Genomic DNA, 25,783 nt, shown 5'->3' with positions numbered 1-25,783 from the left:
AGGACGAAAGGATTACAATACCACATGAGTAAATAGGTAATCAGTTCAAAAAGTTTTATTTACTTGCCAAACGGTACAGCTGCATCAGTTGTACAGTGATTTCAGCTTTACAGTGGTTCAAAGATCTCATCCCGTAGCCCCTCTTCTGAAGTGAAGGGCTTGTTAGTTTTCAAAGCCTCGTGGTCAGTCTTAGTAAAATATATCGACTTTTAAACATAATTTATAGGATATCTATGTATAATGTCATTTACAAGGGATTTTGCTTCTGTTAAAGCAATTTATTTGCGAGCAACGTCAAGTCACCATGTTGATGACGGCATGCTGTGTAGTACTGGCAAAGACCAGCACTACATAATCAAGACGTGTAATCTTTCTGAAGTTTCCTTCCATTAGGGTTAACAAAGAGGAAACTAAGTGCAAAGGTTTCAAACCAAATGCTAAGGGAGCAGCATTACTGAGAGTTGGGTGTAATGTTTGGGTTCCAGTGTTTTACTTGAATCCCTCGTTTGTCTTTCTGTCATAAAAAGCATTATAAAAGGACACATTGTTTGACAGTATAGCTCTTATATGATGATATAACAGACAAACATTTCATACTTTTCACATAGATCAAGAAAAGGAAGCCTCCGGAGATTTCGGGCGTGTGGCCAGAATGTCAAAGTTCATATGGGAATGCGTATCTTCATTGAGTACAGACAAGTCACCTCATTCTTCCTATGATGCGGTAAGGCAAAGGAACATCAAAAATTAGCAGCATTTCTTCTTAAATCCTTCATTAAAAAGATCAAATTAATCAGATTATTTCAGAGCTAACATCACAACCAGAAATTTTTTTTTTTTTCATTTTGCACTTGGGCCACAACAAAGGTTAACCTCTGACACAAGGCGGCTGTGTCCTTCAACACCGTACGATGCAGCACTGATGGGGTAAACTAATGAAAGGAAAAAGCAGGACTTAACGTCAAAGCAGATTTTTTTTTTTTCTTCATTCGAACAGAAAGCAAAGACAGGATGAGGACGAAAACAAAGAATCACATTTCATCTGTACAGCAATTAAATAAAACTAAACAAAAAAATCAGTAGTTTTCACCCTAATTCTCAGTTTTCTGAGAGAACAGTATTTTCATTTTCTCATTAACTTGAACTCCAGGACGCCCCTGCCTCACCCCAGTAATAACCTATAGTCTTAAACACTGTAGACACAGCAAAAATATATTACATGACACTTTCCTGTAGGCTTAAAACAACTTCATGCACTCCTGCATCCCATCTCTTCTCTAACATTTCAAAAGAAACACGAGAATTATGAGGTTCCAGTCAAAGAGAGCAAACGCGTTAATGAAACCCTGTAATTCAAAGCCTGCTGAGTGAGTTCCAGTTTTAACGCCACTGATTTTGTCAGTCTGATTACAGTGTGTTCTACAGCAACAGAAAAAAAAAAACTCTTCAAGTATCACGGCTGAAGACTTTACAGCTGATCTCAGTTTACATTATTATTAGTCTCACATTCTCTCTCACACACACACACACAGACACAGACACACACATCTCAAGAGATTCACATGATGGGACAGGCGCTCAGTGGCCTCCTGTGACTTCAGGACATTCGCTTCAGAATGAGGGGTAGTTGGGGCTGTACACAGAACATTATGACCAAGCGTGATCATGGTCAGAGACAGAGAGGCGGGTCTGATCCCCACACAGTTTGTAGAGGGACAGTAACTTCTCTCTGGAGATGCTTTAAGGAGATCTTTGGAGGAGACACCATCTTTGGGAAGTGGCCGCGGTGCTCTTCTGTCGTTCGTGGGAGCGTGACAAAGTAAGTAAACCTCTGGAGGGGTCTTGGCTGTGATGCAGCGAGTCCTTCCTTTGTACAGCTCTGTGCTACCTTCTCTCTGACCATCTCACTTCCTGTCTCTCTGGGCGCGGAATCATCTCGGTCTAACAGGGCATCAGGCAACATCTAAAACACATGGACGACATAGATTAGTGCCAGTTGCTATGAAGGTTGAGGGCCATTAAAAAAAGACACCTCTTCAAAAAGGATCTCTAATTCACAAATTATGCTCAGCTCACCATCAGTTGTGACTAACGCCTTGTTTCCACACAGTTTTGTTTGTTTTGATCACTGCCAAATGTTTGTGTTCACCTGCTCTGATATTGAATATTGTTGTAATATTAAACACTGACTGGTATTTTCAGTTCATGATAGGACACTCTGCCAAATGTCATAAATGTAAATTAAAATGTAAATGAAGTCAACTGCCCATTCAGCTCACAATGAGGGTACAGTGTGTGAAGCTCAGAGGGAGAAGAGAGGATGGATGGTTAAGTACTGCACTTCCATTAACAAATGGTCAAAAGGAATGTAGCACAGGTCAAGATATCCTCTTTTTGAGTGTGGTTAGGGTTCACACCAAAAGCTGAACACAGTGAGCAAGATACAAGTTAATTCATTAGTCATTGTACAGAACAGGCTTGTCCCTTTATGCTACTCTCAAAATAAAATGATACACTGTAAATAAATGAATATGTAATGAAAACGACGTCCCCTATGACTACATCCAGAGAATAAAGTGATGATGATAAATGGAAGAAGCCGAGGCAGAGCAGAGAGAGGATGCTTATTGACCTGGACCCTGTTGGGCTGATATGTCCTCTATTCCGCTTAGAGGCTTTAGGAGACCGTTCTCCCTGAAGGCTACGACAGGAACTCTCTCCTCTTCCTCATGCTGCTGCTCCTCTCCCTCAGGAGGAGTCAGCCTGGAATGTGAAGGCAGTTCGATCACCTCTTCAAACTCCCCGTTCTCGCTGAGAACAGAGGATGGAAAGGAACATTTTGTTAAATGTTGCCCTCAGTACAGTTATGGACAACATCAGTGAGGATTTACATGACATTTACCTCTGGTCAGGATGGCTCAGCTCTGCGGTGTTGGGGTTTGGGTTGGGGTCAGGTTGGCGACCGTTGCTATTGTGTGTCGGGGACGCGGTCACTGCAGATGGACTAGGAGCTGCTGATGATGACAGAAAACCAACACAGCAGTCAGAAACAACATCATGTGAACAGGACAGTTCACCCCAAAATTAAAAATACATATTTTTCCTGTTATTTATCCATCTAGACTGTTTTGGTGTGAGATGCTGAGTTTTGTATCGGCCATAGAGATGTCTGCTGGTGCAACAGTAATGTCTCTTTCCAGAAATCATGACCCAGGTCCTCCCACATTAAGATAACCCACAGACCTTGTTGCGAGCAGTTTCACGTAGGAATTATTTTTTTCTCCACCAACCGCATCACTGCGCAAAAGGAAGTGTGCATCTACACATGGACAAGAGGCTTACACTTGTGCTTGTGACAGCACGGGATGTAAACATTAATGGCATCCTCACTCGGCTGACCTGTGACACTAGCAAAGTCAGCTAACCACTCCATGAGAAGACACACTCTTCTATGTATTTTTGATTTTGGGGTGAACTGTCTTTTTAAAGTACAACAGAAGAGCAAAACTTATTCCTCTGCAAAAGTAGCTTATCAAAAGTGCGGTTACAAAAAGAGATAAATTCAGTTACCTGCACTGTCTCCATTCCTGTTCGGAACAACTTTCTAGAGATGGAGAAGAATAAGCAGAGTCTGAACACTCAGGAACAACAGAGATTCTTCATGGTTAGTCAGATACAATATTTCTGGTAGCCGTTACCTTCTCTGCTGTGTCTGAACGTCTTGTCCTCTTCATGATCTCCTCCAGACGCTGGTGGAAAACAAGAGCTTTTACATGAGCTGTGCATGACGGATATTAAGAAAAATGATGTGTGTGTGAACGTGCGTCACCTTTTTCCTCTCCAGGCGTTCGGCCTCCTCTTTCTGAAAGTGTTTCTCTCTCTCCTGCCTCAGTCGTTCCGCCTCCTCTTTCTGTCGAGACTCTTCCTCCTCTTTCTAAGACACAAACACAAACACAGTTTCATATTGTGACAACAGACTTCTTGGATGCCTCTGCAAGTTCACTGGTACACTTTCTCTGACCTGTCTCTCTGCTTCCTCTCTCTCTTTCTGAAGTCTCTCTTCCTCATCCTTCTTCTCCTCCTCCTCCTTCACTCTCCTCTCCTCTGCCAGGCGCTGAGCCTCCTCCTCTCTCTTTGCTCGCTCCTCGGCCTTACGGCGAGCCATCTCCTCCTTCGCTAACCTGTACAGTCAAGGATGCAGATAGACACCTTCAGTATTATCCATCTCCTTGCACTCTCACAGATCACATTCATATTTACTGCAGCTCAGTCGACGTACCTGGCCTGCTCCTCCTGTTGCTTGCGCTCCTCTTCCTCTCTCTCTCTCTGCTCACGGGCCAGCCGGCGATTCTCAGCCAGGATTCGGCTCGCCTCCTCTGGATCTGTGGTGCCTGCTGAGGGCTTGTAGGCTGGGGGACTGCTTATATTCTCTAAAAAGCATCACAATTGAAGTTATGAGCAGATAATCTAGTAAACAATAGAAAAACTGTTCACCCAAATATTAAAAGCACTGCCAAGATAGAAAACATTCACGATTCACAATTAAACATATTTTAAATTATGAATGAAGCATGAAAATAACACTTCAGAGAGTGGTAACTGACCGCTGGATGCTGCTGCTGGTATCTGCTCACTACTAGGCTTGTTCTGACCCAGTGGCTGAGGCCGAGGCTGCGGAGGACTGAGGACCTGCTCTTCCTCCTCCTCTCCTTGGGCTCTGGTGTGCTGGGGGCTCTCGGGTGTGATCCTGAAAGGACGAAGGTTTCCAGGGTCCTCTGCTCCCGGAGACTTAAGCAGCTTGGGGGTCGGGGGCCGCCCTGCTGACTTTTGTGGAGGTCTGTGTGCAGGAAGAAAAGCAGCAGTTAGCTACAAAGTGCTGGTCAAAATCAGAGCAAATGTAGATCTACAAGTTACTAGTGTTTGGACAGTTTTCATGGAGCCTAGTTTACTGATATCATCCATTTCACCTTCATCCTAAGCATAGCATGAAGAAAACCCTAACCCCAAAATCACCCTCATAGTAAAACTTGCACAAAACCTTATAAAGCTGTTACACCCTCTTCCAGCTTCCAGTAATCCAGAACTCCAATCTGTCACAAATCTAATTATGGGCCTCGGGTGTGTTCTCCTACCTGCCAGGAGAGGGTGCTGTCACTTTGCTGGTCTTCTTGCCTGGTGAGGACGAGCGCTTGTTGGGGGGCAAAGTCAGAATGGGAGCCAATGGGAGTGACAGGTTGCTCCACGACTTCCTGACGTGGTCACGGTCCTTGCTCTATTGGTGCAGGAAATGGCATGAAACAAGAGATGAAAAATTATTAACCAAAATGGCCAGGATTTACAGGACCCAAGTATGCAAGCAGAATGCTTTCTCTTATACCATATAATAATATAATAGTGCTTCATAAAAGCATCCTTAGCAACACACAAAGTAATCAGGTAGTACAGAAGGTGCCCAGACTCAGGTGTCCTACTGACAGCAGCAGACGATGATCAGTAACAGGATTTGAATCAGACAGCCTTCCTCTGACCGTTCGTAACCTTTGGCATCAGGTCATGACGCCAACATAAAAAAAAACCTACCGTAACTGTTGACAAAACAATAAATCAACCTTCTTTAAAGCATTTCACAAAGCATTTATCATCTTCGAGGTGTAGAAATTATTTTAGTTTGACATGCCGAACTTTAAGTCACATCAACACCAACCAAGGTCTACACAGGATCTAGACATTATGGCACATGAGTGCTACAACCGGTACATCACCGTTATGCTGGATTGGGTCCAGAGTATGAATGTGTTTGTGTACATGTGTGCTCAACGCATGTGTGTCTGGGTCACTGTGTGGAATAAAAAGTACAGAAGATGCCCTCCTTCTAAGACTTTAATGGTATAAGCTGTGACACAGCAGCAGCAGACAGATGGACAGAGAGGAAAAATATGGTGTGTGTGCGTGTGAGTGTGTGTGAGACAGAGAGAGAGAGAGAAAGAGAGAGAGAGAGGAGCAGAGCTACACAGATACTCTTGATATATTGTATGTGACTGATCTGGGACATTATCAGCATTAAAAGGATGAACAAGAGGAAGAGGAGCAAAAAGACATAAATAACTCATGAATGAGAGCATTGTAAAACACCCCAAAACAAATGCATCACTGTTGTGTATGCACAGACACTGTAGTTCTGTTAACACTGAGATCAGAAATATTAAAGCGGGGGAAAAAAACATTATTACAACATTCTCTAGAGGTCCATGACCCACCTGTGTGGTGCCGGTGGTCTTCCTGCGGGCAGTCTTGGAGGAAGATGAGGCCGTCTCCCTGCAGAGGCTCCTGTCGTGGCTGCGGCAGTGAGGAAGCGGCTGAGCCTGCAGGGCCTTAAAGGACATGGAGCCCATGGGGTGGCAGGACACTGAGCGAGGACACACAGGCATGGCTACCATGATGTACGAGGTGAGAGTTTGGAAGTGTTTCGAGGAAGGTATGGATCGGGACAGTGTGAGGATATATGGAATGTCAAGCAAGGGTTTGATAAACGGAAGCACGTGGAGCGAGAGATCAGGAAGGAGAGGAAGGAATGAGGAGGATGGGTTAATAGATGGACGCCGAGAGTTTGGGAGGACCAGCGGAGGATTGTGAGGAATGAGAAGAAGCCGAGAAGAAACAGAGAAGAAGAGAGAGAAGACATTAGTGCTACTGACTGGAAGCACAGCTGCTAATACGCTGCAACCATCACTTGGGGACTATCGGTCAAAGAAATTAGTGTTTTGTTTTTAATAGAGGGAGTTAGTAGTGCTGATCGGCCAGGTTAGAGACTAAGAAAACGAAAACAATTTGACAACTTTGAAAGCGAGGATGTAATATGGAAAACATCCCATTCACTTTCTGCTTTATTAAACCTCAGGGGTTTGGCAAACTCGCCTCTAAAGAGTCCCAGTGTTGGAAGCATCTCTACTTAATAAGATTTTGTCATTCAGTCAGAATAAACTATTAATTATAGATGCATTAAACGCAGACACCACATCGAGGAAGTGAGCATGCAGCAAAATACGCAAGCAAGTGCACTGCAGACAAGAAGAAAAATATCAGTGTGCTGTGTGAGAGTCAATACGAGTGAGTTCTTGTGTATGTGAGTGTAAGAGAGAGTATAATTATTCAAAAAACACACAAGAACAACAAACAGGCAGAAATACACCAGAGTTGGTTTTCATGCAAACACACACAAACTATCTAAAGCCATTGTTGCTATAGTAACAATAGAGGGAGACGAGGAATGATATCAGCAGGGGAATACTTCCTGAACAGCTTACTTGTTTATACCTGTGTGTGTGCATGTGTGTGTGCATGTGTCTGTGTGCGTGTGAGCTTTGAGTGCCTGATACAGGCTGGTGAGGGAAGTTTCAGACGGTGTAATGCTTTAAGTCTGGCCAAATCTGATTAACATCCAAACTGTTCTGGTCAAGAGACCAGCATATAAACTGCATTTATACTTTCAGCACCACGAGCTGTGATTCTTGGTTTGGTGTGCACTCTTTTTCACTCACTACTGACCACAGGAACCAGGAGGGTCTTCCATGTGGGACGTGTGTCTGTTACCTGTTTGGTCTCCAGACAGACTCATGGCGCTGCGGCTACGAGCCAAGTAGGAGTGCGTTGGCTGCTGCAGGCGGTTCACCACGTTGCTCTCCCATGGCGTCAATGGAAGACGGCGCAGGCCTGAACACACACACGTAACATTTGAGGTTTGATAACGACTTAAACTATTAACCACCCACTGATTAGCCTAAGCAATCGGGCAAAGCAGATTAGAAATGATGTTCAAGTACTGTATTCGTAACCTAGTCTTTTCCTCACACTGCTTTGCAGTGAAGGCAAGAGCTAGTGGTAACCATGCACAGGCTGCTGTGTTACACCTCACACCTGCATGCACCAGTGTGTTAATTATGAGAGGAAGCAAACAGCCTGGAGTGAAGTGTAAACCATGAGCAAACAGAGGGAGGAGAGCAGTCATATAAACAGTGCAGAACAGAGGACATAGTACATCTGCGTTTTATAAAATGGTCTTTGCTTAAGCTTACTTAATTAAATCTATGAATTAATCGGGCAAATAATTCAAGAAATATAGAATTAGAAGAATATTTGGCCATGCAGGGTCCTTAATACCTGGGTAGGGTCGTTGTACTAAATTTGTAGCTTATTAACCAGAAGTTGATAAGGCAGCTATTAATTAATCTTCATGAAAACCTGATTTGCCACTTAAAAGAGACAAAGGACAGTTTATCAGGCAAAACATGCAGCATTGCATGCTCTGATAATAATGTGACTATTATCAAAGCATGCAGAATAAAATTAATGATAAATACAGTGAGGGGTGAAGACACAACTGGGCTGGAAACTGCGCAAAGGAGCCTGAATCTCTTATCGACGCTACCTTGTTTTCCGACAATGAATGAATGGTTTGTGTCTGATGTTGCTCAGTGTCTGCCTGACATGAATAAACGTGGCACATCAGTAGACTTTATGTCTATAATTATGCTTACGTCCGATTGTTAAAATGTGGGTGTTGATGCTGCAGCTGGGATAAAAACAGCACTACAGTGTTCCCACAAAAACAAAAAGATTATCTTCAGAGGATTAGAGAAAGGGGTCACGCTACAGGGGGGGAAAAAATCTTGATCCTCTGATGAAACACAGAGGTACATGCACATATACAGTATAGTGCATGCTATTAGCTGAGTGTGGACACTGGAGTTGATAATCATTATTGTAAATATTGCAGATCATATAATTCTGAAGTCTTAATTCAGCCATTAAATAAATGTAAACCAGGTTCAAAGCTACATGGATACATTTACAGATTAAAAAAACGCATGTAGAAGAAGAGGGTTTGTATGCATGTCGCGATTAAAGGACTATCAATGTTTTCTCAATTGAAGTGAGAAAGGATAATCACAATTTTTACTTTTAAAATTCCTCAACAGTTTCCAGCCCATGATCTCATAGTGTGCAACATAAAATATGATGGACCAAACTGCAAAAAATTCCCAGAAAACACCTGTGTTTTTGTGCTGGGGGGTCCTTCCATGGTGTAGGCGGGGTTTAGACTGAGCTTTGCTAATGACAGGGGAGGAGGCTGTTCTCATCTGTAAGCCTGTCAGCAACATACGAACATCAAAGGATACGTGATCTTATTGTTAAAGTAGCACTTAAGAATAGTTTGATACTCTGAGAATTAATATAAAAGTTAGATTCATTTACACGACTCATTTATTTGACAATTGAATATGAAGCTACAGCAGGCAGTCTGTTAGCTTAGCATTAAGAAACAGCAAGCTTGGTACCGTCCAAAGATAACAAACTAAACCTACTAAAACTCACGGATTATGACATTACACTGTCTTGTGTGGGTGCAGTGACGTCCTGGAGTCTTTACTGCCTAGCATCCTCAGGGTGACGAGGAAAAGATTCTCATAAAACCGCAAATTGCCAATGATACACTTTGTGTTTGTGCAGATTAAACAAACAAGATATAACGTGTTAGTCAGTGAGCTTTGCACATGCTGGTAGGCTTCCTTTCACACAGAGTCGGTTTAGCTGTTTCCAGTCTTTATGCTAAGCTAAGCTAACTGCTGGCTGTAGCTTCAAATTTACCATAAAAACATTGGAGTGGTACCAATCTTCTCTGCAAAAAAGCAAAGAAAAAGCAAAATTCTGACCTACTGTCTAAATTCATAATTTTGTCTTTTGTCCATATCGATATCATAGTACCCTCAAATCTCAGTTAATAGTAAATTAGTTAATAAAGTTAATAAAAGAAAACAACTATAAGCACCAACACTGCAAAGAGTCTAGCTTCGACAAACACAAATGACAGAAGATGCAGCCAAATGCAGACCATCAAACGTGTGTACTGTACACTGATATTTGTGCGTAATGATCGTTTTCATTACCTCGGTCTGGCGAGTGCAGGAGTGTGGCCGAGGACGAGGAGAGGCGCTTGGTAATAACAGGGTCTGTGTGTTTGGATAAATTCATCGTGGACACTGACCGTCTGTCAGAATCTAGAAACAAAGAAGAAACATGATAAAAGCAAATTAACGGTTATATAAAAGACAGAGAACTAGGGTAGACGGAGAGAGAGAGAGAGCTGGATCCAGCAATCTCTCTTTGAAGGGTTACTCTAGTCTATTTTGGTTAAATGTGGTTAGATGTGGAAAAACTACCAACATGTAGCTAAAGGGGGAAAAATTATTAGAGAACGAATTAGTGCTAAATGGATCTTAAGTCATCTAAAAAATGAAGCTAAAATGGTTTGAATGAATGATCCTGTGTCTTGGGATATAAGTTCACGTTACAAACTGGATCGCTACATGCACATAAAACAACAAACACTACCCATGCCATTCACATTGGCCTACATTTACACTAATGCCCGTGAGCTAAAACGGTGATGTACAGTTACAGTGCTAGAGCCAGCGGTCTAACACTGGCTGGCTAACTGACTCAGTGCTATAATATTCACATTGGGAGGTCATTCCGTATCTGCGGTAGAGACTGAAAGCACTCTGCATGTGCTCCAGTCCAGCAAGGTCGAGTGGATAGAGGAAAGCCGACTCGACAAAACCTGGACCAGGAGGGGAGAGGACAATGGCAGAGAAACAAAGAGCGGAGAGGAGATAGAGGGAGATCCCAGAGCGAGGGTAAGAGAGAGAGAAAGTGAGAGAGGTTGAGAGTCGGGGAGAGAGAGAGAGAGAGGGGGGAGAGGCAGAGCAGGGCGTGAGTTAGCAGTAACAACAGCGGGCAGGGGATCTGAGAAGTTCAAATACAAACATGGCAGAACAATACTGACACGCAGAGGCAGCCAGACATATTCACACAAGAGACACAGTGTCAGACATCGAGGAGATGAGATATCAAAAGTATTCAATAAACCTCTCAAGAGGAAAAGTGGCACAACAATACTAGGTCACATCAATGGCGAGACTGGAAGGCAAGAAAATGTGTCTCAACATTTTGTAATATTTGAGCGAGTTGTTGTGAGTTTCTGCTGCGATTGTGCACAGGTGTGTGTGATGTGTCAAAGTACCGGCTGGTGTGCTGGGAGTGTTTGTGTGCAGCGCCCCTCCCCAAGACCATCGGTTGGGCTTCTGTCTAGTTCTCTGGCTCCTCTCCACCGTCCGCCGGATCACCGCCTCATGACGAGCCTTCAGTCACAAACACAACAATGACAATATTGTCACAAAATCACCATTAATTAAACAATGTCCCAGCATGCAAAAACAGTGCTGCAAGACTGGAGCAATTTGTTGCAGAAGTACATAGAAAATAAAATCTAAATTGTGATCATGCAACCTGCTCAAAATGAAAGTGAAATCACTGAGCTCATCTCAGACTTGTCCTTAGGATTTATAACACCCAGGAAGTGAAGGGCTGTTTGAAAAGATATTCCATACTTTGTGCAACAGTTTGTCATTGTCTTTTCAAGAACTTTCGCAGCATTTTGCTTTTATTCTACAGCAGATAGTTGTGAGGCGTGCAGATTGTGATCACACCGATGCCACAAGGCTACTCAACCTTTTTAGGTTTTCTTTTCACCCTCCGGGAAGATGTGATGCTGCAAAGCCATCAACATGTGCTGCCTTTGGGGTGTGATTGCTTGACTGACAGAGGCTTCAGCCCATCAAATTCAGCCATAGTGATTGCCGCATGCACTTTTCATCTCATTTCCAACCATGACTTTAAGCCTTTGTCAAGACTTGTATTTTAAACTGTAGCTTTGATAACTTCTGAAATCAAGCCCAAATGAAAGTGAAGTAAAAACCAGGAATAAAAGTGCAGATAAGAGTGGGAGAAAGTTCAAACTCCAACTGACTAAAGAGGGAAGGGGCATAGGGCGTATCAATGGTTTACTAGTATAGTATAGTACTAGTATTTATTAGCCTGTTCATGAGGATGAGAAATATGTTGCACACAAAGGGTTTGCATGCATGCGTGTTTGTAACAAGATCATAATCATGGGTGTGTACAGGGCCGTGTGCGTCACACCTTGTCTTCCTCCATTTTCTGCCGCCGTTTCTCCTCCACGGCAGCCCGCCTCTTGTCCTCCTTTACCCTCTGCTCCTCCAGCCTTCGCTTCCTCTCCTCCAGTTGCTTCTCATAGTGTTGCCTGGCTCGCTCCTCACGCGCCTGCCACTGGGCCTCCTTGACGGCTGATGCACGCACATACACGCAAACACAATCAATAATGCCTTGATGCACGTGCATTTGTGTGTTCACGTGCTCACGCGCACAAACATAATCATATGCTAAAACACACACACACACACACAGGCTTAAAGCAGCAGTGTGATGGGTCAGCTGTAGATCATGTGACTCGGCTTTAGCTCTCAACACAAACTAAATCCCTCAGACCCTCAGCTGGGGCCAGGGGTTTGACCACTGTACTATACTATGAACACAAACGCACTTCAGCAACAATAACATACAAACACAAACAGGCCTCAACTTCCTAAAGCCCATTTGTTGCTGTATGTCACTCAAACCCTCATACAAAAACACACATTCAAAACATTAGCCTCCCTAAACCCCGTGCCATGGCCTGACCTATTATGTAACATCGGTGCTATGGCAACTGGGGGTGCCTGGCTTCGGCCTAGACTTTATGTAACAACCAGTGAAACGGGCACTTCACCACAGCTACCAACCAAGTTCAGTCATGATATGTTGCGGGAAAGACAAAAAAGAAAGTGAGGGATGCTTTTAAAGCCTTCTGTGCACTAATTTACGTTCTACTCTCTGTCACACACACAGTTAAAGAATACACACCGTTCTGTTTCTCACGCTCCCCCCGACGTTCACGGGCTAACCTCTGTCTCTCGTCAATCTTGTTGAAGAGCAACGAGTCTGCAACACAAACAAGTGTTAAACAGCAGGGTAAGTGACTCCACAGAGACTGATGAAGACAGAACCAGTCCTCTATAATGTGTCATTGTGTAAGTATTTCCCTGATTGCCAGTGTGACTTACCCATCTTGTTGGGAGCATTGTTACTGGGGCTGTTGCTGCTGGTGGTGCGAGTCGGTGTAGGGGTGGGGGTGGAGGTCAGGGTGGGAGTGTAGGTCTGCCCGGAGCCCGCCGAGCTAGGGCGGGTGGCTGAAGACGCTCTGCCATCCTCCGATCTATACTGGGAGTAAGACGCTAGAAAGAAAAACAAAGCAGACAAGTGTCAATGGTAAAATGACCACTAACAAATGGAAAGAGAGACCGAGAGAAACACAGAGAGATTTGTACATCAGAAAGATTCAAAGTTTTAATGACTTCTCATCCCAAAATACGTGCATAAATCATCCACAGCTGAAACTGGCAATGGCAAGGGACAACTTTTTTTTTGCTTTACCTTATCACACATCATCAAAGTGTAATGCTTTGCTATAAAAATCACTTTTGCTGTGCTTTTTGGCCTGCCGCTGGGCTCAATGTTTCCTGGGAAAATGAAGGTCGTCCTACAGCGAGTCTGTCATTGCGCAACCAAAACAGCAAGAGGACTCGTTTTCTCTGATCACTATCCCAGGTAACGGTGGAACAACTGGAATAACTGTGGAAACTCTACACTGCAAAAAGGAGAAGAACCCCGCAGAGGCAAATAGAAACCGAGGTAAAACAAGTGTGAACAAACGGACATCAAAATGAGCTTCATCCACCAGCCAAATGCTGATAAAATGGCCAGTACATATGCTTCACTCACCAGCAAAAAACAAAACAAAAACAAAAGCATTTCTTCATTAACAGACACCTCTGTCTCTCCAATATATAATTAGTTGTGAGCATGAAAGAGATATTTGCTCGCAACTGATTTGCACAAATAACTGCTCTATGAAAATGACTGCAGCTGCTTACTTCTGGTGCTAAAATCATTTGATCATTTGCACTCCACATCATATTTTGTTCGAGTCATAACCTTTTTTTAAAACGTGTACACGGGTTGTCATAGGTCATAAGGGGTTATGATTCAAGTGTTTGTGACTTAGACTTGTGCAGTACCAGGAGTAACCCACGCTAGATGTCACACAGAATAGCTCAGCGTTGTGATGTATTCATGAAAACAAGAAAGTAAAAGCAAAACATGAGCAAGGCAGGTTATCTGATGAAAAAGGTGATGGCCAGGTCAAGTAAACCACCTTCAGTCAGCCTGCATGTGCTGCCTCTACTGTGCTCTCAAGCTCTGCAGGGCCTCTGCAGTGGAGCCTGACAGGAAACAAAACGGGCAAAAACAATATATACTGTTCTCCCTGTATTCTCAGACGTTCCCGGTGTGTTGCAGTGTTTCCACTCAGCTCAGAGCTAGGCTATTGATTAATGGCACTATCAGGCTCAGGGTGACTCAGCACTTTCAGGTCAGCCTCCTGGACAGAGACGCAGAGCTTACCATCAGGCCTTATGCAGAAACAGATAAGCCTGTCCCAAATAAAAAGCTGGCTTAATTAGTCAAGGATTTGAGGACAAGCAGTATTAGAGTGACAAACATGATCAAAATTTGCTGACAGATATACGACATTAACTAAAATAATGATATAACTATATGCAAAGGCAATGATGGAGTGCAAAATAAGTGTTGAACACCTCCTTTGTGTGAGTGTGGTGAGAGAGAGAGTTAAGTCTCCTCAGAGACCAATCTGTCCCAGAAAGTTGAAGACGAAATTAAATCCTTCCCTCTGACCCAGACTAAACTACACATGGACTCTACCTGAAATAGCACAAGCTACACACCCTATTCTACATCTTTCTACTTGGCTTCTTTATCTCTTGGCTTCAGTGACATGTTAGCTCAGTCGGGTAATTAATGAGGCCGATGGAAGTGAGGAGCAAAGTACAAGTTTTACATCCACAGTAGTCTCCTATACCTTGATGAACACCTTGGCTCAAGATCTTATTTGTATGCATTTAAATGCAACAGTCACAACTTCAACTGGATCCTCCATTTTTCTGCATTATTCAAATCTAACACTTTCCATCTCAGCTGAGTTTTTGTATGATCACATTTTCATAACAGATAATGACCTCGGATGGACCAAACCTTTTTGTTCCTCTTCCTAAAAAATAAAACTATATATTTGACAACACAGATAGCTTTTTCCTGGCTTTCATGGCCTTCACAGTGGATGGTTTTTGCACAGTGATGGAGAGTATATGATTTTGTGCCAGTGCTCAGCAACTTTTGAGTTTCCTGGATTTTGGTGCCTCTGCAACCACTAAAAGGCAAAAAAAAACATTTAAAGAACCCAGAATGATTTACACTTAGTTCTACACTTAGGCAGAAATTGCATAAATCTAAACTGGCTCTGCCGTCTCCACCTGAACACACACAGATTTTGTACACTAAATCACAAAGGACGTGCTGGACAAAGACATGGGCTCATAGCTGCAGAAGTATTGCATGTCACAGTCTATGGGACATCTACAGATGTGTGCAGAAGTATTAACAGGTCTATCCTGCCCCAGGTGCACCAGCCTTGGAACTGGTTTTATCAGGGCTATTGTTATAACAGGAAAGGCTGGGCTGGGCAGGGCTCCAATAATGTCTAGTCGTTGTATTCCTTCCCGTAAAATCATTAAGGAGGAGTGTATTGTGCTGCAGTCGAATACTACACTGGAGATTTGTCAATGTCTTTCAGGACCATAACAATGCAAACAGGATGTAATCCAAATATAATGTCATATCCAGTGGCTCTTTATCAAGCAACTTCCACAAAAGGTCATATGACCATTAGTCTACATCAAAAAGAAACACAATGAGGAATTCTTTCTACTTATTCAAGTTAACTTCTAGTGAATGATGAAGTGGACCTTCTGACAAGCCGAGTGGGCCACTACACAATAAGCCAGTGGTGACAGGCTGAAGGCAGAGCCACTTTCATCAATTTGACAGCTTGAACTGGAGCACTTCACTGACAAGAGCTGGGGACACTCTGAGCCACACAAATAAGGAACAATTCCCTTCATTGAAATGTCTGGTACAGAAACACAAAGACGCAGACGAGAGCAAGAGGGACAGAGACCGATTGGTCAAGAGGGGAAAAACAACCTGTACTATTTACAATGAATTCATAATATAGATATGTTTTCTTATATCAGCAGCAGGAATGTATAACCTATATTCCCACCTACACAGAAACTGGCTGTAAATGATTCTCGTGGGAAATTTGGATCTTTGCAGCAGGAAGTGGTGATGATGCATCAAGAAAAACGGACATTTGTATTAAAGCGTGCATACAGAGCAGCAGTTGTGCAAGATAGCGTGGCCCATATTCAGATTACTTGCAATTTCAATAACAGCCAGATGTACTCTTATCAATTGAATGTAGCCAGTGTGTGTGTGTTAGCATTTGTGTGAATGATACAACACTATATGAGAAGCACATGACTGTTATAGACAATAAATGCACATCTAGTCATAATTTTTGGATCCGAAAGTGGCAGATGGATGAAACCAACCATCTCTCTGCCTACCCATCAGTCATGCATATTAAGGTTTTACACTGACATCTCATTAACAACCCGCAAGCCCTTCCACAGCTTGGCTCTACACATCCTGAGGATGTTTCTTGCTGAATAAAGGCCTGATGCAGCAGCAGCAGCCTCAATTTGACTGGACCTAAAAAGAAGTCGATGTGGCTTTTCCATCATCTAGTTCCCCAGACAGAGACTGCCAAATCAATAGAAAGTTGTGAACTTGGGGCATAATGCATATAGAAGAGGTTGGCTGAGGTCAAAGGGCATCCTGTGGGTCAGAGTTGCAGATGAGGCTGTGTGCAAAATCGGGGCAGCATGGGGTTTTAGTTTGGTTACCCTAAAGAGTGAGTGACTTAAATAAATCAAGCCTTACAAAGAGATAAAACCTTCATAGACATGAATGATTACATGGTTAGACTAGGACTCCATCCTGAATCCATGTACTCACAGTTCACATCAGGCCTTCTACTTATAATGTAAGTGTTCATCCCCCACACTAAGATACTAAGTTAACTTTCCAAATCATCTCCAATTCATCTGCCTTCGCCAAAATGGCAGATTAAGGGCCAAAACCAAGTGCTTTGCTTCGGTCACTGCACTGTCTGACAGGCATCTAACTAAACTTATCAAAAACTTTTACACAATGGTTCATAGTCTCCTAATGCTCCATCACACGCAATGTGTGTCCTCTGTTGCCCCTCTCAGCCTCGTCCATCTGTTGACGAGGTCATTAAACAAACAAGCCTCAAATAGCAGCAGGCATATTTGCTTGTGTACACTAGACCGCCATTTAACTGCCTTTGCAAATATACCAAAGACAATTATATTTGAAGAATAGTGCCAGCGCCCAGTAATAAATGTACATCAGTGAACCGCCATAGACCACCTTTTGCCATGCCAATACAATACATGAGCTTCCCCTATATTTAAGGAAAAAATAGTATTGAAAGACTTTAAATTCTTCTAAACTTTAAATGGATTTAAACAGAAACAATGAAGAGTGTTTGGGGTTTTCAAATCCATATTGGACAGTCTGGGACTCATATCTCTTCTTGATGCCTAAGAACTATGTATACCCGCCATTTGCCTATCACAGATATAGTGGTATCTCTGTATATGTTGGCCAATTTGTCCCGATATGAAAACATCTCTTTTTAGAGATTATAATGCAGAATAAGATGCTTGGGATAAATTGTAATTATTAAACTACCAGTAAAGTTTAGCTTTTCAGTGCACGGATGTAACTTTGAAAACTGAAGTTTATCGTTAAACTGTTACATATTTTTGTGATTGAGAATCTTATTCAATCATTATCAAAATGTTTTACTTCCTAATACTGGTATCGGCATCAGCCCAAAAATTTAAATACCCTTTACTTCAAGCTAAATGCCTGTACTTCAAAATCATAGGCGTGTGTCATTTTAAAATCTAGTGTGCTGAAGAAGAGAGAGCCAAAACAAAACTGTCCTGTTCTTTACAGACTTCACTGTTCACTTCCTACCTACAGCTTGTTCAACCTGTGCCCGTTTATCAATTAAATATGCAGGATTCCTGGGATCAAATCAAAAGTCTTTACCTGGATTTTGGCTCATGATTCCAGGGGTGTCAATACCAGGATGAGACCTGTTTAACCCCTGGTTGGCGTCCCACTCCGACTAGCCGGATTGCAGGGCCAGAATCAACATTCCTACTTCCTGAAAACATCCTACACAGCGGAAGATAAGCTTGAATCCAAAGTCCATGGTGCAGCGAGGGTAATGAGGGAAAAAGCGAAAAAGAAGCAACTCCAAACAACCCAAAAAAAGAGGACCACCCGAAATGCTACTTTTTCAGAATAAAGGGGAGAGCTGGAAGGGAGAGAGAGAGGGGTCAGCTCTGGTCGGTGACACTGTCGCTGAGAGCCGACTGAGTGTGAGACAGGTTGTGGCAACTGTCCAACCCCCATCCTTTTGTCCATAAGTGTGTGTGTTTATGCGTGTGTGTAAAAAGAGACAGAGAGTGAGACATAGGGAGAGTGTGACTGTTTAATCTGCCCCTCCCTCCCGTAGTGCTGTTGTGCTCCCCACCCCCAGTCTATCTGCATTCACTGGCAGTCAGATTAAATGGTCAGAGTTAGCGATTAATGCTGTGCTGTCCGGGCCAGTGGGTAGCAGGCAAGCTCGCTGTGCCGCTCATGCCTCCCCTGCAGCCTGAGAGGATTAGCCGCTGCTAATGCTAAGCTAAACGCTAAGCTCCAGCCAACAGAGAGGCAAAGAGGGCAGGGGGTGGGAGTCCTCCTTTCTAGCCCCAGGACAGGCAGTCAGGTCTGGATAACAGGTGCCTGAGAGGAGGGTGCGACTGCATTTGTTGCACAGGGCAGGTACAAGTTTCAGCTCAGATGATGTCTAGAGTCAGTCTATCACTCAATATAGCTCTTGACAACAGGGCCATGAATAATAGAAACCGCTGTCGCCCAGTGCTTCCATCTCTTCTCCAGGATGGTTTGACGAGAAGTAATGTCGATGGAAACTTTGTTTTGCAACTTGTCTTTAATATTGATTTGGTGTTTGCTTCTGATTTAGTCTGAGATGACAAATTCATAGATTCACAAAAAAAAAAGCACTTTTACTCAATATATGTCAATCAAACCTCCATCTCAACTCATCCAACCTACTGTTAACATAATTAATCCTCTCAAACACTGAAGACTGTATTCTACACCCCACAAAGCACATTAAGTGATGAAGACCACACTTTTCTTGATCATTAAATCTCACAATCATCTCTTCGTTTTCCCTCATCACTCAGTTTATGCTCCTCTATTATTTATGGTGTAAGTGCTATCCTCGTGACAAAACGGCAAAACCCTAAGTATGAGAACCATGTCTTGTCCTTTTTACATTATGTAGCTAGTGCAGAAGCAAATACTTTAGCTCCATGGAGTCATGTTAGCTAAGAGCGGGGATAAGACTGAAGACTGAAGAAAATATTTTTGTCACTGATCACCTTCCTGTCTCTTGAAGTCAAAGAACAAATCCTACCTCAATCAATTTTAACAAATTAAGTTTCTCGCTTGCATCACAGCATACTGCCAATGCAGAAGGACCCTGAGAAGTCCAATTTACTCTCAATATTCATGTAAGTTCATCCACATTGGCCCAAACCAGTGCCTTTAAGATCCAGCCTATAATTTAGACCCTAATCCCAGTCAGACAGACATTGGTTACTGAAACCAACTGTCCCTGGAAATGCGACTCAGCCACACTGAATGAAAAGATCTAAAATGACTGAACGAATAAATGAGAATTTAAATCAGTTAACAAAGTAAATCTTTTGATTTCAGATTTTAGAAGTTCTGGAATAAACCCAAAACAACGAGAGGTTGCACATTCACACCCGCTGTGACTGCAGATACATGCTGTCCTGTTGACTGACCGCTCTGCTTACTGATGCATTACAACCGCATTCACGTGTGAAGTGGACTGCACCTTCACTCTCATCTGTTGCCCTTGTGTTGACCCAATCTTGCCTTGTCAGCTGGTTTTCACGCACACATGCACACACACACACATACACTGCTTTCTCATCACACTTGTCAGCCACCCGTCTCCTAATGGCTGAGCTTGATGGTTAAGACGACTTTTCCTCTGCAAGAGCAAACGGTACACACACACACACACACACATACATAGATATATAGTAATATAACACAATTACTCCCTTACTATCAAAGCTCTTGGTACATATATTCATCACTACCATCCTACTAACAAATACACATGTACACTTGTATTTAATGCTCCACTCTTTCAGATGTTTTATTCAGTGTCTACACTGTAACTCTCTGGCTAAACATCTCTCTGCCCCAGTTACCTTTCTGTCCCACATATTAATGCCCTCACACACTCACTCACACACATACAAAATTTAATAGTTTAAATGAAGCTCGAGCAGCACAAAGTACCAGAGCGTGCAAATTCATTGTGCTCTCCACTTAACACCCCTGTCAGCTTCCCTCAATCATTTCCTTCCATACCTTTTTTCTTCTTCCTGTAAGCATCTCTCCGTTTCTGCCCCTCATCTTCCTCATTGATGGTGAAGAGAGCCGGGATGGCTGTACGGCTGCCTCCCTTCTTCAGCTTCCGCTTGCCCCTTGAGCTCCCACCTCCACCTCTTCCTTGTTCTTGTCCTTTACTTTCTGGCATCGCCTGCCCTGTTGCTAACCCTCGAGCATGTGGCTAACTCACCCAGCCCCTGCCCATCCCACCCTGCAGTGGTAGGTGGGGGGGTGGGGGGGCAAGTTGGTGGTGGACGCGCAAGGATGGTGATGGATGGGGCCAACCGTTAAAGACTTCTTCTCAGTGAAGATGTAGACAGCTTCCAGCTAATGCTAGCAGCTAATTCCTCTGCATGCACATTGTTGCTCTGTGTCTGAGGCAGCAGAAAGAAGAGAGAGAGGAGGAGAGATGGAGGGCAGAGCAAAAAGGGCAGGAGAGATGCAAGAGATGAAACTATGAAATGTGGTGGATGAGAGGAAAGGTTAACGAAGGTTAAAGAATAAGGTGCAGAGAGATGATGAGGGAGAGTGTGAAAGAGAGACAAACAGAGCTGCTCACTGTGCCATGTCCACACTGCCTACGATGGCAGTGCCAGGCATCGAGAAAGAGTGAAAGAGACAGAGAGTGCGACAGAATCTGAGGATGAGCTCTTGTTGTCTGGCTTAGAGAAGAAGACTTAATCCATACGACTGGCTCGGTAGAGAGCTAGAGAAATTGCACTTCTCTTGACTCTCTCACTCCTCAAGAGATGCTGCTGCTGCTGTCACTACTGTTACTGCAGCCCCTCTTTTCCCTCCTCGCCTCTCTCTTGCTAGGCCTATTCTGCAAATGCAAACTTGTCAGAAGAATCACATCACACAGGAACTGGCTGTACAGTGCGCTCACACACACTGACCCACAGATACGCGAGTAAAAGTGGGCAGCAGGGCGGTTAAAATATTCAGTAGGAATCCAGCGGTGGAAGGTGAGCCGGTACCAGTAAAGGGTTTCCCTGACAACAGCAGCACATGGACCAATGACGCAGTGGATGCGAGACAGCAGAGGACAGGCACACTTTAATGTAATGTACACACACACACACACACATAACTAGGGATGCACGCCTATGCACACACCACACTAAACAATGCAGTGCTGGAGCTGCCTCTGTGGAAGGGGTGTGCTCACAGAGCACATGGTATACGTCCCCGCCCCATTCTCCACTTAAAGAGCCACCAGCTATTTGACATGGTAATACAAGAACACAGAAGTTACAATCTTCAGTGCATCAATCTGTATATGAGCAGTACGGTTGTAGCTGCACTGCAGTAACAGATTCTAAGAGTTTAAGTTGTGCTTCATTTCCATTTCATACACTGACACTGCATGTGCAAATGCACTGGATATGAAAGGGTGAGAAGTAAAGAGAGAAGATGTGCTGAGCATTTTAACTTGGCAGAGACACACAGCAGGGCTGGTGTCATGGAGAGGAGGGAGAAATTATGGGGTAATAAAGTTATTATAGCTATTATAAGCCACATTATTGGAGACCTGTCCAATAACAGTGCAAACATCAGCCTGAGCAACCATGTGGCATGTGACTGTGCTCGCTTATCTCACATCTACCAAGGCAAATACACACAAAGATTAAACACCCGGTATGACAGCTTGAAGTCTTCCTGCTACTAAGACGCTGTGGCTCAGAACAGCAACGTAACAAAATGATTAAAGACACAACTGACAGGCACCTTGGCTGAAACCCAGTGCAGGTGCACTTCTTGTAGCTGGCAAAGTCAACTTTTGGCCCAACAGACAATATCTCAGTGCAGACTAGCAGTTATTGAAGAACACATCTGATTGACAATTCTTTCAAATATTTATCGCATGAAGGCATCCAGGGCAAGACTTGCTGCCTCATCTCCTTCGGGAGCACATGCTGCACAAACACACATACCGGTATTCATGAAAGAGCAATATGATCTTTGTCCCCGCAGGATAAAGTACTGCTGTAATCCTACACTCAGACCTAAACTGGATAGGCTAGGCTACACGCCCTTCTCACACCTTGTGGGTATGTGTAGAGGAGGACGAGACATGAGAACAGATCAAATATAAACAGATACATTTAGCAATGCCTTTATATAAGCTTATTCTTAATTGTAAAGAGCATAGCAATTAGTAGATAGGCCACCTCCAGGTAAAAGGGATTATGAGTTTAGTTCTAAATGCAGTAGTTTAGTAAGTTTTAAAAATAAAATACTTGACTTTTCTTGTTGCTCAGAATACAACGACATGATGTGTCACCAATGTCAGAAAAAAACATTATGGAAAGCTTTTGCCACCTTTTGATACCTCCACACAAGACAATCCTACACTCTGATGTGGACACAGTGACCAAACAAAGGTGACAATCCAGATTAGGAAATGTAATCATCATGGTGACACTGTAGGCGAAGAGGAGATGCAGGGAAGGCTGTGCTTCTTGCCAATCAAGGCAAGTATGAAGAAAAATTGCGACACATTGACTCCTGGTAACATGATCAAGCTCTGAAGTGTCTCGCTGTAGCAACCAATAAGAAAACAGTTTGTCAGCTGATTTAGAAAGAGATATGAAAACTGGTTTTGCCACAGACTGAGAAAAGCATTTTTGGGCAGGCATATTATGGGGCAACAGATTGGAAAATGGCCGATTTGAGAGAACGGCTGATAATCCCGCAGTACAGTGATCACAACATTAGAGTCAGAGTCACTGTTGTGGTCAAAGGTGTAGTGCTGTGTATCTTGAAGTTCACAGCAGCAGGGGAATAAAAAGATAAATAATGCATATGAAAGGAAGTTGTTTATGAATACTAGGCACGCAGCAGGATTGGAAAGCTCGAAGGCATAACAATATGGAAAAAGGACACCAAGAGTTTGCAGCACAGTCACTTTAGACTGACATAAGTATGCATTCATGGGAAAATTAAAAAATGATGAATATGTGGATGGAGAGGAGAGCAAAAATAGTACCCAACAAAAAAGCTGCTGGTGTAATCCTAAAATGTTAAATCTAATATTTGTAAATGATTTGTCAGTAAAAGCTTTTTCAAGCCAACAAGGTGAGCTGCCCTTTTATTTTCACTGATCATTTCTGAGTAAAAATGTTAAATTTAGCACAACTTCCAGTGAAGTTGCATCCAATTGGGATGATTCTAGGACAGCATAGATTAGTGCTCAGTCCTCTGGAGGCGTTGTGGACCGGACAAACAGTAAAAGATCCCTGCGGCCTACTTGATAAACTCAGTGACACACCCACTCAACAGGTGTTAGGGATGACAGTGAATAAGGATGATGATACTCAGTGCGGTAGAATGATATAGCCTGTTCTTCTACACTCGGTGCAACTCGGTGCTCACTTCTTGAAATATGCACACACCTATCTGACAAAAAAAACATCTATTTTTAACAGTTAATGTAAAAGTTTAACTAGCTTGCCTTTGTATAGCTCAACTTCCGATGCAAACTTGATCCTGATTAGCCTAACCAAACTTTCAACCAGAACATTTCCTCGAGAAACACGTTGGGTTAGTTTATGGGGTGGGAACCACAGAGTAACTCATGATATGATTGCTGATACGATGGCCACAATAGCGATAGTATCACAATACAGCGATAATCAGTACATTGCAAGACAATCATCCAACGATACATCATGATATCTGTCTCCCTGATGAATACAATATCCCTAAAAAGGCAAAGGAAGCGTTATAATATATTGCCATGTTGATATTTTGTCCCACCCCTACTAGCTAATGACCATGTAGAATTCAAAAGCTGACTTCATGAATTAACTGATTAAACTCAAACGAAAAGTAATTTAAACCTGCAAAATCCAACATCCAAACCCTCAGTAACAACAACTGGGCATCTTAGGTGAAGATGGCGTAAAGTTTATGGATTAAGTAATTAGATGCACAATAACACATTGATTGTTTGCACTGATCTGATGTACAGTGATGTCACCGGAGGTGTTTTTCAAATTAACAGCTAATTGAAAACACCTGTTGTGTCATTATTTTATATAAGCCAGGTCTGTCCGGAGGCGAAACATGCAAATATGATTCAATTCTCCAAACAACAGAGAGCTGTGCCGCAGAAATTGAATCAGTCCTGTTTGTGATGCAGAATTGAATTACAAAAAAAAAAATAAAAAAAGGACTTCCCACAATATTCTTGTTTCTGTGATTCTGGCGACACCACTGGTGAGAAGTGGGTACAGCTTTGATGCTTTTTAACAATTGCAAATTGTTAGACTGACAGCAGCTCAAACACTGAAATCAAAAAACAAACACCAATATGTGCTTTTGCGTTTAGGGTTTATACATTGCGAACATATTGAGATAAAAAGTAAAAAAAACACCAGGCCAAAAGAAAAAACAGGTAAAAACCGTACTGTATGGAGGCTGTGAGTGGCCATTTTTAGTCTTAACGTTAATATAATAAATGACAACGCCATTAATTAACTCTTTAGGTCGCAGGTGTGCATTTATCAAGAGTTAAAGAGACGTGTGGGTATTAACAGGCGAGTCCAAACTGTGTGCACGGTGTGAAACATGTTTTAAAAACACCTGTAACAGCCAGAGAGCAAAGTTGTAGCCTGAAGACACATCACGGAGCTAGCAAGCCTCTGGTCACGTCAAGAATTCACCTGTCAAGCCAACTGAAGGAGCGCCTCGGCCGGGTGACAAAGTGTCAGCAACAGGTGTCTGAGGAGCTCAAAATATCTGCCGACAGCGACGACGACAACTGTAAAACTGACAATATCTGTGCAGTTCAGAGAAATAGGTCGTGTGAAACAAACGTACAGCAACCTGTTGGGTGAGTCGCTTGATAGTTAATCCCACTCCCGTGACCGACCCGGCTCCGAGGACTTCAGTCTCCCTGTCATTCAGCGTTCAAAACACGGACAAACTCAAACGAAACACCCTCCTCGGACCGGCTCCTCGTAGTTTAAATAACACTTCGTCCGTGTTAAAAGTTTGTGAGAGTAAACTTTGCTGTCGGTAGGAACTCACCTTGGGACTCGGGAGGAGATGCGTCGCTGCCATCCTGGTCCGCCATTTCTCCTGACGTCAGCTGAGAGGGATCAACGGCAGGAACCCGAGGGGACCTGCCGGAGCGATCCTGAGGCAGGCCGGGCACCCTCCCACGGACAGGTGGGGGTGCGACACCGGCGAATAACTAACCTGAAACTACAGCAAACTCATCGCAGTGTGTTATAATGAC

The 25,783-nt window shown here is 43.2% G+C and overlaps 2 protein-coding genes across 10 annotated transcripts in view; one reads left to right on the top strand and one right to left on the bottom strand.

Moving 5' to 3' along the window:
• Positions 1-39: 39 nt before the first annotated feature.
• Positions 40-25,656, bottom strand: map7b (microtubule-associated protein 7b). Of its 9 annotated transcripts, none has more exons than XM_084378134.1 (20): positions 25,573-25,656; positions 13,020-13,190; positions 12,820-12,897; positions 12,040-12,203; positions 11,081-11,198; positions 10,517-10,618; positions 9,945-10,055; positions 9,050-9,145; positions 7,591-7,710; positions 6,258-6,430; positions 5,133-5,272; positions 4,605-4,837; positions 4,280-4,430; positions 4,022-4,181; positions 3,830-3,934; positions 3,699-3,749; positions 3,571-3,604; positions 2,903-3,014; positions 2,633-2,811; positions 40-1,963 (listed from the first exon to the last, which is right to left on the bottom strand). In XM_084378134.1, exons 1-20 carry the CDS (start codon positions 25,616-25,618, stop codon positions 1,953-1,955), a joined length of 2,355 nt encoding a protein of 784 aa, XP_084234260.1. In that variant the 5' UTR covers positions 25,619-25,656; the 3' UTR covers positions 40-1,952. The 9 variants fall into 9 exon arrangements, with proteins under 9 accessions (XP_084234260.1, XP_084234255.1, XP_084234256.1 ...); XM_084378129.1 differs by lacking the exon at positions 25,573-25,656 and adding an exon at positions 20,518-21,581; XM_084378130.1 differs by lacking the exon at positions 25,573-25,656 and adding an exon at positions 20,518-20,772 and having other exon boundaries at positions 6,258-6,406.
• iyd (iodotyrosine deiodinase) overlaps positions 25,627-25,783 on the top strand; it is a 37,752-nt gene continuing 37,595 nt past the window's right edge. The window contains exon 1 of the mRNA XM_084378145.1: positions 25,627-25,713. The gene's annotated coding sequence lies outside the window, so the exon portion shown is untranslated. The remainder of the gene's footprint in view (positions 25,714-25,783) is intronic.

The sequence above is a fragment of the Pagrus pagrus genome (assembly GCF_965226575.1).
Source record: "Pagrus pagrus genome assembly, chromosome: 16".
In the NCBI taxonomy this organism is placed as follows: Eukaryota; Metazoa; Chordata; class Actinopteri; order Spariformes; family Sparidae; genus Pagrus; species Pagrus pagrus.
This window is presented reverse-complemented; position numbering and strand designations above follow the sequence as displayed.